The following is a 17,353-nucleotide window of genomic DNA, read 5'->3' as shown; positions in this document are numbered from 1 at the left end:
GCCTCCACCCTCCTCGTGGGGTCTGGCACCCCTGAGCCTCTGATCTGAGTCTGGAAGCTCGGTCATTTGAAGTGACTTGTTCTCTGCTGTTCTCTGTGTGCCCATTTTGGCTTCTGCTGCCTCTTAACGGGGTCTTCTCTTACCTTTCCCACTCTGAAAATCATTCTCCCTGATGGGGAAGACATGATAGGGAGAAGCAGCAGAGGCCTTCAGCCTCCAAGCACACGTTGCCACCCTAAGTATCTGCACCTGCCCTGTTCTTCTTGTCTGGAGACAGTTTGCCCCCACCTTTTCTTTTTCTGCTAGCCTGAATGCTTCTTGAGCTCCAGCCCTCCTGATGCAGTTCTGATCTTTTCATCCTGTTTTTAAATTACATACTTCAGCTTCCACATCACAACAGTAGTGACAGTGGTGCCATGTCCTTAGTTTCAGGTTAGTGACATTGAACATTAATGCACTTGGCACTCTACTGGGAACTCTGCGGAATATAAAACAGGAAAGTGTGTCCTTAAGGAATGTATAATCTTCTGGGGGAAATACGGCTTAAACATAGGGGAAAACTGGAACAGTGCAGAGTCCATGAACCACGTGCTCATGTCAAGAAGTGTCGTTCCCTCCTGCCCGCCCTGCCTTCTTTCCTATTCATGCTGGGTCTTGACTGTCAGGCCGGGACGGACTCTGCCCGGCCTGAGGAAGAAGAGACTAAAGACTCGAATTGCTGGGTTCCTGCCTCTCCAGAACCCCACACTGTCATAATTTAGGAGTCTGGATTGAAATTCACGTGCTCAAATACCCCGCAGTCAGTCAACTGATGCTCAAACTTCACAGAGTGGAGAGAATCCAGTGCCTCTGATGGAATAAAAGGTTTGACCCAGGTTCTGCCATTAACTACTTGTGCAACCTTGGGCAAGTCACTTCACCTTTCTGGGTCTCAGAGTCCTCTGTTGATCATGGTTGTCAGTTCTTGCCTTTTGGCCGCCACTTGCGGCATCCATAGGGCTTACACAGGGCTCTTGAGGGGCAGGCGTGACACAGCACATTGGAGGCCTCACCTGTGACACGGACAGGCCTCCTGTGCCTGCACACAGTGATAAGAACGTAAACCAAGTGGGTCATTTCCAGGTGGCCCTGGACAAGGCAGCACCTGGCGAGGGTGTTCAACTCTGCCCTCCCTGCTGAGGGCTGGTGGGAGGTGTCTACCCACCAAGGGCAGCAGCAAAAACACTCCCCTGGTCATGGGTTCCTGCTGGCTGGGGTTTTGGTGCTCCAGTCCCCCTGGGAGAATGGCCCTGTGACACTGGTAGCTGGCTGACCAGAGCTGCCAGCGGGCACGACAGGCTCTTTGCAGGCTGCAGCGGGGACCATGCTATGGCTGAGACCACTGTCCTCAGGGAGCTTGAGCATGCCCTGACGGCCTGTTTGTGTCATTTACAGATGGAGAAAGATGAAACTGTGAGCGACTGCTCCCCACACATAGCCAACATTGGGCGCCTGGTAGAGGTGAGTAGCCTTCTGGACTCTGTATCCCTGGTTCACTCCTGTGTCCACCACAGCATGTGCCATTTTGCCCCTGAAGCCCATTTGCTGGCCCTTGTGCCCACTGCATTCTCTAGCTCCATAGTAACCAGCAGAGTGTTTCTCATTTTTTGTTCTGCCTCCTGTTTCCTAACCCTTCTGATGTGGATGCAGGCAGGGCTTCAGACCCTCCAAAGGCACCCTCTTCCAACCCCACCCCCTACATGCTCCTGGAAGGCTCTACTTGGCCATTGACTCTGGGAAGTGTGAAGTCCTGTCTCCCCCAGTTGATTGGGTGTGAACAGAGACCTGAGCTCTGAAAGGAAACAGATCCCTGGAACACTCGTGGGCTTTGGAGGAACTTCAGTTGCGGCTGCCTCAGCCTTCCCTGTCACCACGTTGTTTGAAGGAAGGGAGGTGCTCTCTGGTTTCACAGGATTGTTCACAAAATTGGTGGGAAGGTTGAGGGGTGGTGATGTGGTTTAGACCAGCTCCCAATAATGGTTATAGTTGGCTGCCAATACCTGGGTATTGACTTCCTCTGTGCCTGAAAGCACTCAGAGCTCAAATTATAGGTGGGGTCTTGGCGAGCCAGGAGCTTGCTGGATGCTGATTTAGAGCAGTCACGCACCTCCCCCCTGTGGTCACAGCGGGGACTGCAGCGTTGCGCTCCTGGGAGCCAGGAGGGTGTAGTAGGTCTCAGAATGTCTAACTGTTTGCCATGGTGTCTAACTGACCTCCCCTCCCAGGATATGGAAAACAAAATCAGAAGTACGCTGAATGAGATCTACTTTGGAAAAACAAAGGACATCGTCAATGGGCTGAGGTAAATGTACCAGAGAAACATAAGCTTTGGAGTGAAAAGATATGGGCTTTAATCCTGAATCTACTGCTTAATAGCTATGTGATCTTGGGCCTCAGTTTCCTCATGTGTAAAACAGGGTAAATGTTTGTACCTGAAAGGATTGATGTCCATATTACAGAGATGAGAAAGGGAAAGTACCTCATGCTGAGTTGGCGCTCTTAGTAGATGTTGGTTCCTGCCCCACTATTTGAGTTTTCTGGAGCATATTTACCTCAGTAGCTGTTGGTGCCCTTATCCCTGGAGTCAGCCTCCTCTTGGTCCCTTAGCTTCTCAGTCCCATCAAAAGAATCTGGCCAGCCTCTTTGGCTCTGGGCCCTAAGGGCACCTCCAAACTAAACTAAGTCATGGGAGAAAGCACAGGCCACTGGGTCCTCTGACTGACCAAGGCTCCAGGACAGCAGAGTGTGTGATGCAGAAGTGGTCCCTTCAACTTGCTACTCTCAGGAAAGGGTTCCCAGCCCCTCTGATGTCCTCTGCCAAGGCTCTGTTGACTGTGGCCAGGATCCTGAACTGTCCCTCCCTGGCCCATCCCACACCCTCGGTTCTGCAGCATTAGCCTGTGACAAGGCTGAGCAGTGCCCACTGGGTCTTCAGGGTCCATGGTGGGCTGTGCAGGAGGCCAGAGCCCAGTGAGAGGGAAAACGGGGTAGCTTGGAGGTGATCCACCAGCATTGGAATCAGGACTTCAGACTCTGTTAGTCTGAGCTGTATGGCTTTTGACAATCATTGCTCTGTGCTCCCCTCATCCAATCAGGGAGGCAGAGTTGCTGACGGGCTGAGGGAATGTGATGAGCTGACAAGGGGTCTCTGAGGCACTCTGCAGACCCGCACTGCTGTGGGAGTCAGGTGGTCGGTCCTTCTCTGCTCCTGGCTTCCATTGTGTGGACTAGTCTCATGGCAGCCCGAAAGGAGAGGCGTGAAGTAGCTTGGCATGTGAATTTTTGTCCTTGAGACAGATTTAAGCCGTCCAGTCTACAGTTTTAAAATTTAGCAGCTCCCATCGGACCCCTTGTCTTCCCCATTTCCTGTCCCCTGTAGGGAACTTGCATTGGCTTCTGGTAGGTTATACTTTCCCCCTCTAGCAACACCCATTTCCTGCTCTTGGGCCTGGGCCTCATATGTCATATGTGCCCAGAGCTTCCTGATCTATAGCAGGGTAAGAGCCCCATGTTCATGGGTGTCACTGCACCCTTCATAACCCAACTCCACTAGAGCCTCCACTCTGGGGCTCTCCCATGAGGCCACCCTGCACAGCCCCCAGCAATGACTGGGAGAGGGCACTATGCTCCTGCCTCAGGAGGAGAGCAGAGGAGCAGGCTCGTGAGACCTGCAAGTTACAGTGACCGCAGAGTGGCCTCTCCAGCCCTGACATCCACCCCTCGGCCTGCAAACAGCAGGGGCCTTGATGACTTTCCCTTCTTTCTTCTGCCTCCTGTGTCTCCCCCTCATTTCTTCCCTGGCTGTTCTCTGCTCTGTGTCTGCAATTCTTGTTCTCCCCCCGCCTGTCTCTCTCATTCTGCACACTCTCTGTAGATCTATTGATGCTATCCCTGACAACCAAAAGTTTAAGCAGTTGCAGAGGGAGCTTTCTCAAGTGCTGACCCAGCGCCAGATCTACATCCAGCCTGACAATTAAGCCGATCCAGGTACCCTGCCTGAGAGGCGTGAGCGCCCTCCCCACTAAACAGGACTCACCAACCTGCCAAGACCCCGCTGGTCTGGCTTTTGCTGCACGGCCACTTAAACCAGCACTAACCCCTTGCCCTCTCACAGCTGGTGAGCAGCCACAGACCATGTAGCCTCAGCGCCACATAACAGGGAGACGTGTCACATGTATGGTGTGTGTGTCTACACTCTGGGTGGAGGGTGGGTGTGGGGACGATGGGGCTCTCAGCTCTTGCTCCTGGAAGCCCAGAGTAAGGAACTAATGGTGTGCTTGTCTGCACTTATCCTGTTGGCCAGCAGATAAAGGGGCTGGGAGCTATCTACCCATCCCCATGTTCTAGGAGGCTTCTAGGAATTTCGTATATCAGCTGATCCCAAATGTCAGATAACTCCCTTCTCAATGGGAAATCGTTTGGGGCTATCTGACTTAAAAGGGGTGGTGCTGCGCCACCCCCTACAACCCCCCCACCTCTGAGAGTGGGGTGCTGCTGGGCCTCCTGCACCAGGCTGCCTGGGGCGCCCACGGCTGCTGCCCTCTGAACCAGCACAACCTCCCACTCCTAATGAGCTGCAGGTGTTCTCCAAAACATGTCACACTGACAGAAAAGAAAATAGTCCTGCTTGTTGATAATGGCCAAGAACCATGACTTGAGCTTATGGCTAATACAGATGTATGAAAACAGCATCTCGAGAGAGGACGGAAACGGGTAAAAAATAAGGCATTCAGAAGCTATGTGGGTGGGACCCAGGGCAGTGAGGGCTACCCCCCAGGTCCAGGGCCTGGGCCCCAAAGGCTTGACCTAGAAGAGATTTGGTGGGATTTCCAGGAGGTGGGGCCAAGGTAAGCGGCTCTGTTGTTGATGAAGAGTCTCTGAGGCACTCTGTGTCGCGCTGCTGTGTGAGTCAGGTGGAGCTGCTCTCCCACATTTCCCACAGGGCTGCATCCATGGGGGTGCAGTCCTCTCCTACCCTCAGCCTGGAAGGTGGGTCGGGCGTGTTCTGGATCGCCAGCCTCGGCCAGTCCCCAGCTGCCCACTGGAGGCTTCCTGCAGAGACAGCCTCTCCACAGCAAGCCCACCAGTCCTTTGAGGACAGGTCCTTCTTACTGCACGGAGTTGGGTGCTTCCTCCAGGCCTAGGTTGAGGTCATCTGCAGTGACCTTCCCAAGCTTTATCCCCTGAGTCCCCTGCTCCTTATGCTTCATTCCATCACTTACCTGATTCTGATTGGAACTTCCTCCTGTGTGGGGCTGGGAGGTCGTGCATGGCCCAGGCCTGGGCTGTTTGTTCCTCCCTCCCAGGAGAGCCCAGCCCGGCCAGGATGCCCTGGGCTGTTGGGCTAGGGGTGAGGCCTCCGGGTAAGCTTTGAAGATGGGATTTGGAGCTGGAGATCAACCAGGCTAGTGTCCTTGTCCTACCTGTGGCCACCTCAGAGCCAGAGGCAGGCTAGGCCCGCCTGGTAAAGACTCTCATGCTGCATGTTCAGAATTGGATGTTTCTACAGCAGCATCCAAAATGTCAGCATTTCTTTTTTTTTTCTGGTTTAATTCTTCTGAAGTCTCATCTAGCCCACCTCTTAACCAGGTGGAAGACACTTACCATGATTTCTGTAGAATTCAGTGGTCAAAGTTTGTAGGATTCATTTTATTTGGCTCATTTTGGGCTTTTTGGGGGCTTAATTTTTGATCCTTCCCATTCTTTTTTCTAGTTAATATATCTCAGACTTGAGGTTCTCATCGTGCATAACATCTGTGGCAATCCTTCTAGGCATCCTGTCTTTCCATGGCCTTAAAGTTTATAGAAAGTTCGATAAGTTCTGGGTCAGTCAAATATATTTGATAAACTTGATGAAACAATCGAGGATTGCACTTCTCTGCACCTCAGTCTCCTCATTGTCAATCGGAGATAATAGGGGACTCTCCTGGGATGCTCGTGAGATGAAACGTGGTTACATAGGTGCAGAGCACTTTGTAGATGATAAAGTCTCTGCACCTTAGTGGTCATCTTAGCCTTGCTGAAGAGCGGTAATGTGCACGCATACATGCCTTCACAGCTCTTTCCCCACAGTCCAGGCTGAGTGTTTTTCTTGACCAGATTAACATAATGCTGCCTTAAAACAGGACCTGGCTTAGTGTCCTGCCCTGGCTGGCCCCCATGTACTCCCGAGAGGAGGCCTGGGCCTCAGGCAGACACTCCTCCTGCGTGAGATACCGCTGCACCTGTAGTTGGGCCGGAGTGAGCAGCTTTATAGAAGGTTCCTTAGGGCCCAAAGCCCTCGCCTCTCAGCCCTGGCCTGAGTTCCTACCAGCCAGGGCTACTGCCCAGCCAGAAACCTGGGGCAGCTGGTCAGCGCAGAGGTCTTGACTGTTGTGCTCGGAAGCCCATAAGCCACCTCCTGGTTCCAGCTGATGTTGGGGCCTATGCCCAGAGGAATGGCTCTCAGGTTCTGCTGGCTACGGCCAGGTCATACCCAGCCTATGCAGAAAAAGCGTCTGTCGTGTGGGTCGTGGGCCTGCCCTGGCACCCGGCAAGGTGCTGAGAGTGCAGATCTTAGGGCTTGGTCCCCCCTCCAGCATTGCTCGATGCCCAGCCCAGCAACGCAGAGCCTTGGCTGGGGGGTGGAGCTCTCTCCCAGAACTCAGGCAGCTCATAGCCTGCACCTAGCAGCCCCTCTTTCCCAGTGAGGCCTGCCCCTCACGACCTTTTCCTCCCTTGCAGGTCTGTGCAGACTTTTGCAGACAAATCAAAACAAGAAGCTCTTAAGAACGACCTGGTGGAGGCTTTGAAGAGAAAGCAGCAGTGTTAACCCTCTGCTTCATGCTAACCGGACACGGACACACCATGCGCTCGTTAGATCCCTTTCTTAGGAAACTTGTTTTCTGCACCCCTCTCCCTTGTCCCTCTCGCCCCAGCAGGTCACATGACAAGTTGCATCATCAACAGCACAGCACCTTCTCTCCCCAAGAATAAAGCTCAATAACACCCTTCTCTTCTCTGAGGCCTACTTCCACACATTTTGCTATCAAAACTCACTCTTTCCATAGAGACTCTGTATTTTTTGTTGAAGCCACCACCCCATCCCACGCCCTCCATTTATAAGCATAAAATATACTGTCTGTCTGCCTCCCCTCCCACCTTTTTGTTACATTGGTGTAAAAATGTAAAACAAAAAAATTTTATGAAATAACTGTGGTGTGTGAAAGAAGAAAAACTGGCAATCTGATTCCAGGTGTGTTTGGGAGTTGCTTGGGGCTGGGGGTCGGGGGGGACAGGGGACCGCTCTGGGAGGAAGGAGAGGCTGCCCTCAGTGTTGTCCTGTGCAGACCGCCCTGTGCAGACCGCCCCGTCCCACAGAGACCACGTGGTGGGGGTGGGGGTGGGGGTGGGGATCTGCTGACTGATTGCTCTTCTGGCCAGGTGCTTTTCTGTCAATTTTTATGGAATGCAAAGGAGTTTTGTTGTTTTGGTTTTTTGTTTTGTTTTGTTTTTTTGTAAAGCTTAAACAAAAATCTACATCTTATACTTGAGCCTCCATACTTAAAAAAAAAAGGAAAAAAAAAATAATAAATAAAAAGCAGCTGGGACACAGTAAACATCGGCCTTGTTGTGTTCTTTCTTGCCTGGCTCAGCGTTCTTGGCCTTGGCTGGAGGGCTGATCCAAAGGTGGAGATGGAGAGCTGGCAGAGGGAGTGTAAGACCTTCATGGTGAATGAGGAGAGAAGGGGTCCTTGCACAGCCCAGGAGCTGCAGCTCTCAGCCCCAGGTCCACACAGACCCCACCCACACGCCTGCCCTGGAGAGGAGCTGAGGCTACTCACATCACGCAGGGTGTGTGGAAGGTGGACACGCCCTGGGACATTCATCTCCATCCCCCCATCCCGAAGGTCCCATCCCAGCCTGGCAAATACCTAACTGAGCAGATCTGTCCACATCTCCTACCACCTTCACAGCCTTTGGCGGCAGCAGTGAACAGACAGGCCCCTTTTGGAGATGTGTAGAAACTGAGGCTCAGGCTTGGGGTAACTTGCTCAAGACCTCACAAAGCTGCAAAGTCCTTGCTTCCTCCTCTCCAGTGGCCTCCAGGGAGTATTTGAAGCAGATTTCAGAGCCTCTGCCACACCATCCCCACCTGTCACCAGGTTTCTGGCCACTGGCTGGCAATGTGGTTGGTGAGGCCCACACCCTGGCTCTTTGGTCCCTGCTTCTCTCTGCCCGGCCTGATGGGAAAATTCCCCAGAAGGGCACATCTCTGGTGAATGCAAGTTACCATGGGAGACAAATAGAATGAAGAAGCCCCTGTGCACACACTTCCTTTGTAGAACCAGGTGGGGAAAATGAGGCATGCTGGAAAGACAGTTGACCTTGGCTCTGGCACTGTTCAGCTGTGGGCCCTTGGGCAAGGCGAATCCAGGGAGCCCGGCTCATATAACGCAACCTCAGGGAGTGTTAGCAGAATGCTGGCACCTAAGTGTTGAACTAATGAGTTATTAGGTGTACCAAAATAACAAAAGAATTGTGGCTGCAGTGTATGCCAGCAAACTGGTGAGGCTGGGGCAGATATGTTGGGGGCCTCGGTCAGGGCCACACTCAGCTACTTCCTGGTCACTTCGTTTCCTGCCCCCTCCTGGGTTGCCTCAGTGGGAGGGCCTCAGTGGGAGGACCTTGGTTGGTGGCCACAGGACCCCTCTATGCATTCTCAAGAAAGGGAGAAGGCCAGGAAATGGCATAAAGGAGCTCTGAGTCGTAGTTGACAAGCTGCAGGTGACATAGTATGCCCATGAGTCCACTGGATGCTTCCTGATGGTGCCCCTTGGTGACAAACATAATGGAAGGCAGCCTGGGTGGGGGTGGCGGGGCTCTCAAGTCTGGGAATCACGATCCTGCCTCCAGGCCGGAGCTCTGCACAGCACCCCTGGGACTGGGGGTACCTGTGTCTCCAGAGGGCTGAAGGCTCAAACAGTGGGACCTTCCCTCCCCCCCTTGTTCCTTAACAAACCAGCCCCCCCGGCGCCCTTCCCACACCACAGGGTAGTGCAAAGGTTTGTGCTCCGCTATTAACCTAGAGGTTGGCAGTTCAAGCCTACCCAGTGAGTTCGTAGAAGGCCTGGTAATTTGCTTGTGAAAAGATTACAGCCAAGAAAACTCGATGGAGCAGCTCTGCTCTCAACATGGGATTGCTGTGAGCTGGAATCAGTGGCAACAGGTCAGTTTGGTTTGGGACCCTTCCAAGACTCCCTGTCTCCAAAGTTTCCTCATTCACCCCAATCATTTACTAAGCAAGCACCTGCTGTGTGGCAGCCCTGGGCTAGTTAGTTGCCTCCCACGCTTGTGGGCCCCTCCACCACCACAGTGGGGGTGGAGCGGGGGTGGATGTGGCCTACTGGTACCATCTCAACCACTCCGTGCAGCCTCAGTGCAACATAATCAGGGTGTTGTGTCCCCATGCCCTTGTGTGACCCAGGCCAGGCCAGTTATGGTTCTCTCTCCAGATGATCCAGGAATCTGAGACCTTGGAGCAGACCACCACCCAGGGACCTAGGAAAGGCTCTTTGACCCACAAAGTCAGCCCCAGAGCTGCTGAGGGTAGCCACCCTACTGGTTTGGATCCTCCAGGGAAGGGGCAGTGGACCGAAGGCTCCAAAGATGGAAAGAATTCAGGTTGGATGAGCTGCGGGCTGGACTCTCCCTCGGGGTCAAAAAAAAAAAAAAAACTGCCCTCAAGTCGGATCCAACTCATAGCGACCCCTCCTTGGGTTTCTGAGGCAGTATCACTACGGAAGTAGATTGCCAGTAGATTGCCCAACCTACCTTCTGAGGAGTGGCTGGTGGGTACAGTCAAATAAATGGTTAGCAGTCAAATAAATGCCTTAGGCACTATGCCACCAGAACTCTTTTCTGTAGTGATACCACTTCAGAAACCCAGGGAAGGGTGGCTGAGTCAGATCAGACTCAATGGCAATGAGTTTGTTTAGTTTTCATCATCTCTAGCTGGTTGTCCCCTCCAGCTAAAAATAATGGAACTAACATATTGGAAGCAGCTGTAAAGAAATCAAATGCCATATAGCACTGGGCAAATCTGCTGCAAAAGTCCTCTTAAAGGTGTTCAAAAGCAAAGATGTCCCCTTGAGGGCTAAGGTGCACCTGACCAGAGCCATGGTATTTTTGATCACGTCATATGTATGCAAAAACTAGAGAATGAATAAGGAAGACTGAAGAATTGATGGTTTTTGAGTTATGGTCTTGGCGAAGAATACAGACTATAGCATGGACTGCCGGACAAACACATCTGTCTGAAGTACAGCCAAAATGCTCCTTAGAAGCGAAGATGGTGAGACTTTGTCTCAGGTACTTGGAACATGTTATCAGGAGGGACCTCCCTGGAGGACATCATGCTTGGTAGAGAGTCAGCAAAAAGGAGGAAGCCCCTCAATGAGATGAATTGACACAGTAGCTACAACGAAGCGTTCAAACATACCAACAACTGTGAGGATGGTGCCGGCCTGGGCAGTGTTTTGTTCTGTTGCACACAGGGTCGCTGTAAGTCAGAACTGACTCAAGGCGCCTAACAACCACCACCTTTATTGGGTTCTCACTATGTGCCAGACATAGTGAGACCTCCGTAATTAACACCATTTTACTTAATCCACAGGGGGCAGTGGTGGTTCAGTGGCAGAATTCTCACCTTTCAGCAGGAGACAGGGGTTCCGTTCCCAGCCAGGGGCCCTCACGCACAGCCACCACCATCTGTCAGGGAGGCCTACGTGTGGCTATGATGCTCAGCAGGTTTCAGCAGAGCTTCCAGACTCAGATGGACTAGGAAGGAAGTGACCAGCTTCTGAAAATCAGCCACTGACAACTTCACGGCTAACAGTCCAATCCACACCAATCAGGATGGCGCAGGGCAGCGTTTTGTCCCATTGTGCATGGGCTGCCATGAGTCAGAGGCCAACTCAGTGGCAGCCAACAACAGAATATTTTATCCTTAGAAGGACCTATGATGGTAATATCATCCCCATTTCCCAGATGAGGTAACTGAGGCCCAGAAGTTAAGATACAGAACCAGCATCTGCTATTCTGCTGCTTCTTTTGTGCCGAGGAGCAGGAACCCTGTTGGGGTGACGTTCCCACTGCTGTGTCCCCACCACCAGATGCACATAGAAGGTGTTGAGGAGAACAGAGGTCCCAGGAGGCTGGGTCGGGAGTGGCAGGAGATGCAGCCCCTCCCCCTGGGTTCTCCCACATCCTGACCCGTTAGGTCTTGCTGGGACTTGAGGTGTGGAGCCAGATCCCCATCCACTACTGTTCCCCCGAACAGAAGGAACAACAGAAATAGTCCTCACTGGGAGGTTCCATTTACTAGGATGGCTGGAGTCAGCAGGACAGTCCTGGTCCACTGGGCTGCAGCTGCACCCGCCCTCCAGGGCGTGAACAGGAAGACTGAGGTAGGTGAGCCAGAGTGGAGTGGGGGGGTGCTGCCACACCATCTTTTGAGGTACCAGCTGCAGCCCCTCCCACGAGGCTTCCAGGGGCAGGTTTCCAAGGGGGTAGCTGAACCTTGGGGCCGTTTTGTTCTTGGGAAGTCACCCTCAGAGGTTTCAGAAGTATAAGGGGAAGTGGCTGGGTTGGAGTTGTGGGCCTCCCACCAACTTCCTCCACAGCCCAGTCCAGGGTCAGCAGCACCATCCCAAGCCACCCTTCATTCTCTTCCTGGACATGGCGTATGGAGGTCCCTGTCATCCTGGGCTCAGCCTGGGTCCTGGTCAGCTGGGGAGGAGGGGCTCGCTCTCCGAGGTGGCCGTGGCAACATTCCTATAGACCAGGAACTGAACAGAGATCTGGAGCCCGTCAAGGCAAACCAAGCAGAGTCCGTCCCTGGGGCACCTGTGGCTCCAGCACAGAGCTTGCCTTTGCCCTATCACCACAGCCTGGCAGGTGGGAAGGGTCAGGACCCAGCTCCAGCCTTCACCCTGCTGTGTGCCCTGCACTTAAATGCCTTCTCCACACCACAACCCTCAGCCACCTCCACTCATCTTCCACACACCACCCAGCTCTTCTTCCTGCAGGCAGCCTTCCCAGCCCCTAAACTCAAGATCTTGCCTTCCTCCCAGTCTCCAGCAGCTGGGGGTTTTAACAAGTGGCTGGGACCATTCAGCGGCACTGGGACGTAGCAGCTTGTCTCCTAACTGAAAGGTCGGCAGTTTGAGCCCACCAGCAGCTCCACAGGAGAAAGCTTCCGTAAAGATTACACCCTTGGAAACCCTATGGGGCAGTTCTACTCTGTCCTTACAGGGTGGCTGTGAGTTGGAATCAACTTGACAGCAGTGGCTTTTTTGTAACATTAAACTGTTAATGTAACCCTGACTGCACCTGGCAGGGACTCAGCAAACACCAAAATAAGGACTGTGTTTACTTTATCCCAAATAAGACCTGAATACTGTCCTTGTTTGGTCACTTAGCAAACACATCCTGAGCATGTGCTGTGTGCTGGACTGTGAGCTGTTTTCAGACTCCTCTGATGGGCTCGCCCCACTAGCCTGGTGAGTCTAGTTCTGTTCCAGGCAGATGATGCTGTGGTGTGCCCCGTCACCCAGGGTGGGTTCAAAGTGGTGGAGGCCGGGTTTGAACCCAGGTCTTTTAACTCTAACCCACGTGTCTCTCCACATCCCAGCTTTCATGCCTGTGGCTTGGATGGGCTGACTTTTCTCCATTCCCCATTTCTCAGATGAGGTAACTGAGGCCCAGAAGTTAAGATACAGAACCAGGATCTGCTATTCTGCTTCTTGTGTGCCCAGGGGCAGGGACCCTATTGGGGTGGCATTCCCACTGCTGTGTCCCCACCACCAGATGCACATAGGAGGTGCTGAAGAGAACAGAGGTCCTGGAAGGCTGAGTCAGGACCTTTACCCAAGCTGCCTGGAACACTCCTCCCTTGCCTTCATCTAATTCCTTTTCTGCCTTCAGGCTACAGTTTAAATGTCACTCATGAGGCCTTTGCTGACCCTCTAAACCTGGACAGCCTCCTGGTCATACACTCTTAGTTGTTCTCTGCAGCACTTGGCAGCACTGCAATGAAATGATTATTTGATAATCCCACGTGTGCCCTGTCTGCCGTTCCCCTGAACTACAAGCTTCTCAAGGGCGAGGGCCAGTCCGTTCTTACTCACCTTTGGACCCTGGGGTGTAGCAGGGTGCCCGGCACACCAGTGAACGAATGAGGAATGAATGAGTGAATGCTGAAGCTGCGTGCAGGCAGAATGCCACCTGCTCCCCAGCTGCCCTGTGCCCTGTGCCCTGTAAGGATACGACACTGTCGAGCAGCAGCACGCCCAGGCTGCCCACGAGCCAGGGCAGGTGGTGCAGCAGGTAGCTGCCCTCACTCTGGCCCACTTCAGGGTTTTTGAGCAGCACGCTCAGCCCATACAGCGTGTTCCCCAGCATGACCAGTGCAAACAGCGAGTAAGAGATCCCCTGGGTCGACTTCCGCAGGAACTGGGGGTGAAGAAGGTCGGGTCAGAGGCCTCAAACAGGGCCCTTCCACTCTGGATTACAGCTGTCCCCGTGGCTGTCTGGCCCACCACACTGTGCATGCTGAGCTGACCATCTACTGTGTGCCCAGTGGGTCTGTCACACAGACCAGCCCCCTGCAAGGCCTGACCCCTGTCCCCACTCCAACAACCTCTTCCAAGCCTGCGAGAGACGTGGCTGTGCCATGCCGGCTGGGCCCCTGTGCCCTGATCTCCACCCCAACCCACTCTCCTTGCTGAGCAATCTTCTCCTATCTCTGAGTCTCCCACCTCTTCCACCCTCCTCAGGCCTGGAAGCTCAGCTCCTTGCTCTCACCTGACATCACAGGTCACACACCCTTCGACAGAAGGCATTATCATGCCCATTCCCCAGAGGCAGAAACCAAGGCTTAGAAAGTAGATTAGCTTGCCCAAGCCAACAATGAGTGTGGACCAAGACATTCTGAACAAAAACTCCTGTACCAGGCTACACCCTTAACCTGGAGAGCCCGAGCGGCTAAGCCAGCTCTTCTGCTCACCACACCCCCACCCCACCCCACCCCACCCCCCACAAACCCCGCTCAAGGCTCACGTTGGTGTGGATCTGAGGCAGCCGGGAGAGCAGGTACAGGACGCTGGAGACAGAGCCGATGACAAAGCCAATGATTTCCTGCTGGGTGAAAGGCTGAGAGAATGGAAGGGTTGATCAGGGCCTAAAGAGGCTGGAAGTGTACGGAGAGATCCCCAAGCTTCCTCCTAGGGGTTGATACCCCCCTACCCCATACACACACACACACTACCCCATGAAACACTCCCGTGGCCATGCAGGGAAGGACCTTAGGAAGAGCCCTGCCCACCTCCCAACTCTACCACATGTCCCCACTTCTCACCTTACTGCCTGACTCCAAGGATAGGAGTGTCCGCCCCCGGAAGACCTCCCTCGGGGTGGTCACAGGGTCAAGCCTGCTCAGCAGAGGGGTGGAAAACACTGTCCCCAAGATGAGCAAGAGTGCAGCATTGATGGTGGTAGACACTGGACAGGGGGCGGGGGCAACTGAGGTTAGCCATGTGAGGGGCAGCAAACGCTTGGGATGGGAGTCCTGGGTGTGGCCCTCAAGTCACTGTGTGACCTTAAGCAGATGACCTAATCTTTCTAGCATCGAATCTTCATGTGTAGCATGGATGTAGTAACAGTACCCACCCACTAGGGTTGCAGAGCTGAAGCAGTGAGGGCAGTGGGTCAGGAGGAAGATGGTCAAAAGCAGAAATGACAGTGACACCCAGTCCCCCCTCCTAAATGCCTCCACAGCATTTGTACAGTGCTCAATTTGATCTTGTCTGTCTCTCTTCTGAATCCTCAAGGGCACAGAGGCCCTTCCTTGCTTTCTCTCCCCAAGCCCAAGACCAGCCACTGAGGAGGAAGTAGTAAGGCTGTGCTAGTTGAATGAGTACAGACATATCTTGTTTTACTGCACCTCACAGATACTGCTTTTTCTTTTTCACAAATTGAAGGTTTGTAGTATATATAACTTTTATATGCACTGGGAGCCAAAACATTCGTGTGACTTGCTTTACTGCAATATTCACTTTATTGTGGTGGTCTGGAACCAAACCCCTAGTATCTCTGAGATATAATAGTAGTTGAGTGATGGCGCCTCCCTGCGGTCTGACCCAGAGTGAGCTCACTGCCATTGATCTTTGATCTTGGTCAACCAGGCTGAGACTTTTGGATAAGGCCTGAGGAAGTCACTGTCTATCACCTGGCACAGGAAATCTGCTTCCTCCCAAGCTCCCAGCCCTCCCAGCTGCCATCAGCATGCTCAACCCAGAGGGGCCACCTGAACTCACATAGGGAGGTGCGCTTCTTGTACTTGTAATGAAAGTACAGCGTCAGCATCAGCAGGTCTGCCATGACGTAATACACCGCTGTATAGGTCTACGAGGGAAGCCGGGACACTCTGTGTGGGTGGCATACAGTCCCAGGCCCTGGGGACAAGACCCCAGAACCAGGGCAGTGCTCTGCCATTTCCTAGCTGAGTGGCCCTGGGCAAGTCACTTCACCACTCTGAGCCTCTGTTTCCTTGTTTGGAAATGAAGGGCTCACAGTTCTGACCTGGCCGAATTAGACAGCAGGTAGGCAAAGGGCCAGCAAAGGCAAGTGCTAAGAACATGGTGGCAAATGCTACTAGTCAGGACAAAGTGGGACCCAAGGCCCTGGTTTGGACTGATAAAGTAGCAAGACCACAGGAAGAGTATGGCCACAGGAGATGATAGCTCCCGGGCCACCCTCAGGAAGCATCTTTCCTCTCCCAGGGCCCCAGGTCTTGTCCTGAGAGCTCAGTCAGGACCACAGCTCTTTAGAGGTCGAAGAGACCCAGGCAGATGTGCTTCATTTTGCAGATGGGCCTACTGAAGGGCAATGACATGTCTCATTGTCACACAGCATGGCAAGGAAGAGGGCTCTCTATAGTGTAGGCACCTCACAAGATGGCTACTGGAAACTGGTTGGCCAATGAGCTCTGGTTCTCCCTGCTGGCCTCCCCCAGTCCACCCTGCCTTGCCCCACCCCTGCTGTGACTGTCCTGGGCAGCCCCACCCTGCCTGGGGCCAGGCCCACCTGCAAGGGCAGCTGGTCAGCAAGGAAGGAGCCAATGAGGTTGCAGGAGTCTCCACCCAGCCAGCCCAGCAGGAACCACAGGGACAGGGCCTGGTCCATGTTACCTGCTTTGCAGGCCTTGATGTACTGCCTGTGAAGAGGAGGAAGACGCCACGCTCAGAGGACTGTGCAGGGGCTTAGAGGGTCAATGCGGGAAGGTGAGTGTGTGGGGTTAAGGGTGAACATGCCCCAGATGTTTGCAGAACAGAGGGGCAGGGGACAGTGGATGTCAGTGGCTGTGACCCAATCCTTCTGGGCCTTTCTTTGCCCTTTGGAGGATGTTTACCAGGGGGATTCCCCTATGGGCTAGACCCTCTACAGATGTGTACCTTTCCAAAGAGACCCGCACCACTACTCAGATTCTCCTGCACAGCACCCTAGGGTCTCCCAGTGGGGAACTGGGATTTTTCTAGGGTCCTGAAGCTCCTGTTAGGGCCTAAGAACCACCACACAAAGAAAAGAAGGATGGTGGCAGTGGTGGTGGTGGACCCAAGGCCTGACACTGCCCTATCTCCAAGAGCAACTGATGACAAGATAGACCAAACCACAGCCTGATTATCTTCAGAGGCCACTGGAGAAGGGGGGCTCTGGCTCCTGTGATACTCACCATGCAAGTTGGGGACTTCTGTACCCTTGGTCATTTTCTCCAAAGGTCTTAAGTGTTGGGGCCCTGTCTGTGGACCTTTGGCCAGGTGCAGGTACAAGGCCAAAACTCAGCGTGAGCCCACTGCTGATGGTGGCATGTCACAATTCTGATCCTTTCATGTGTATTAACTCATTTCATTAACCTCCCCACTCCATGAGGTCAAGTCATGGATGATCACAGATGATTACCTTAATAGAGTATCATGTTGCTTGAAAGTCATGGAGCTAGGATTCAAGGTCAAGCCCTCAGGCTCCAATGTTGCTCTTAGTCATTACACATATTACCATTAACTGTTTAATCATCTGTATATATATATATATATATATATATATATATATATACACACTATTGCTCAGACGGCTCCCTTTTTACCCTCCCGAGAGGGACCGGGTCTCCAGGAGCAAGGTAAGCATGGGCGGGCTGGTGCTTACTCACTGATCTGCACTGAACACTTTCCCTTGTTACCCTCCCGAGGGGGACCGGGTCTCCAGGAGCAAGGTAAGC

At 53.2% G+C, this 17,353-nt stretch overlaps 2 protein-coding genes across 2 annotated transcripts in view; one reads left to right on the top strand and one right to left on the bottom strand.

Annotated features, from left to right (window-relative positions):
- Nucleotides 1–6,850, top strand: part of CAPZB (capping actin protein of muscle Z-line subunit beta) — a 225,331-nt gene extending 218,481 nt beyond the window's left edge. The window contains exons 7-9 of the mRNA XM_007935646.2: nucleotides 1,435–1,500; nucleotides 2,265–2,341; nucleotides 6,763–6,850. Coding sequence (XP_007933837.1) covers nucleotides 1,435–1,500; nucleotides 2,265–2,341; nucleotides 6,763–6,850 — 231 coding nt within the window. The remainder of the gene's footprint in view (nucleotides 1–1,434; nucleotides 1,501–2,264; nucleotides 2,342–6,762) is intronic.
- A 4,954-nt stretch (nucleotides 6,851–11,804) lies between these two features.
- Nucleotides 11,805–17,353, bottom strand: part of SLC66A1 (solute carrier family 66 member 1) — a 15,045-nt gene continuing 9,496 nt past the window's right edge. Inside the window, exons 2-7 of the mRNA XM_007935644.1 lie at nucleotides 16,165–16,294; nucleotides 15,396–15,483; nucleotides 14,438–14,580; nucleotides 14,140–14,232; nucleotides 13,348–13,533; nucleotides 11,805–11,879 (exon numbers count right to left, since the gene is read on the bottom strand). Coding sequence (XP_007933835.1) covers nucleotides 11,805–11,879; nucleotides 13,348–13,533; nucleotides 14,140–14,232; nucleotides 14,438–14,580; nucleotides 15,396–15,483; nucleotides 16,165–16,294 — 715 coding nt within the window. The remainder of the gene's footprint in view (nucleotides 11,880–13,347; nucleotides 13,534–14,139; nucleotides 14,233–14,437; nucleotides 14,581–15,395; nucleotides 15,484–16,164; nucleotides 16,295–17,353) is intronic.

The sequence above is a fragment of the Orycteropus afer genome, unplaced genomic scaffold (assembly GCF_000298275.1).
Source record: "Orycteropus afer afer isolate SDZICR_OR568_19922 unplaced genomic scaffold, OryAfe1.0 scaffold00031, whole genome shotgun sequence".
NCBI classification, from domain to species: Eukaryota; Metazoa; Chordata; class Mammalia; order Tubulidentata; family Orycteropodidae; genus Orycteropus; species Orycteropus afer.
This window is presented reverse-complemented; position numbering and strand designations above follow the sequence as displayed.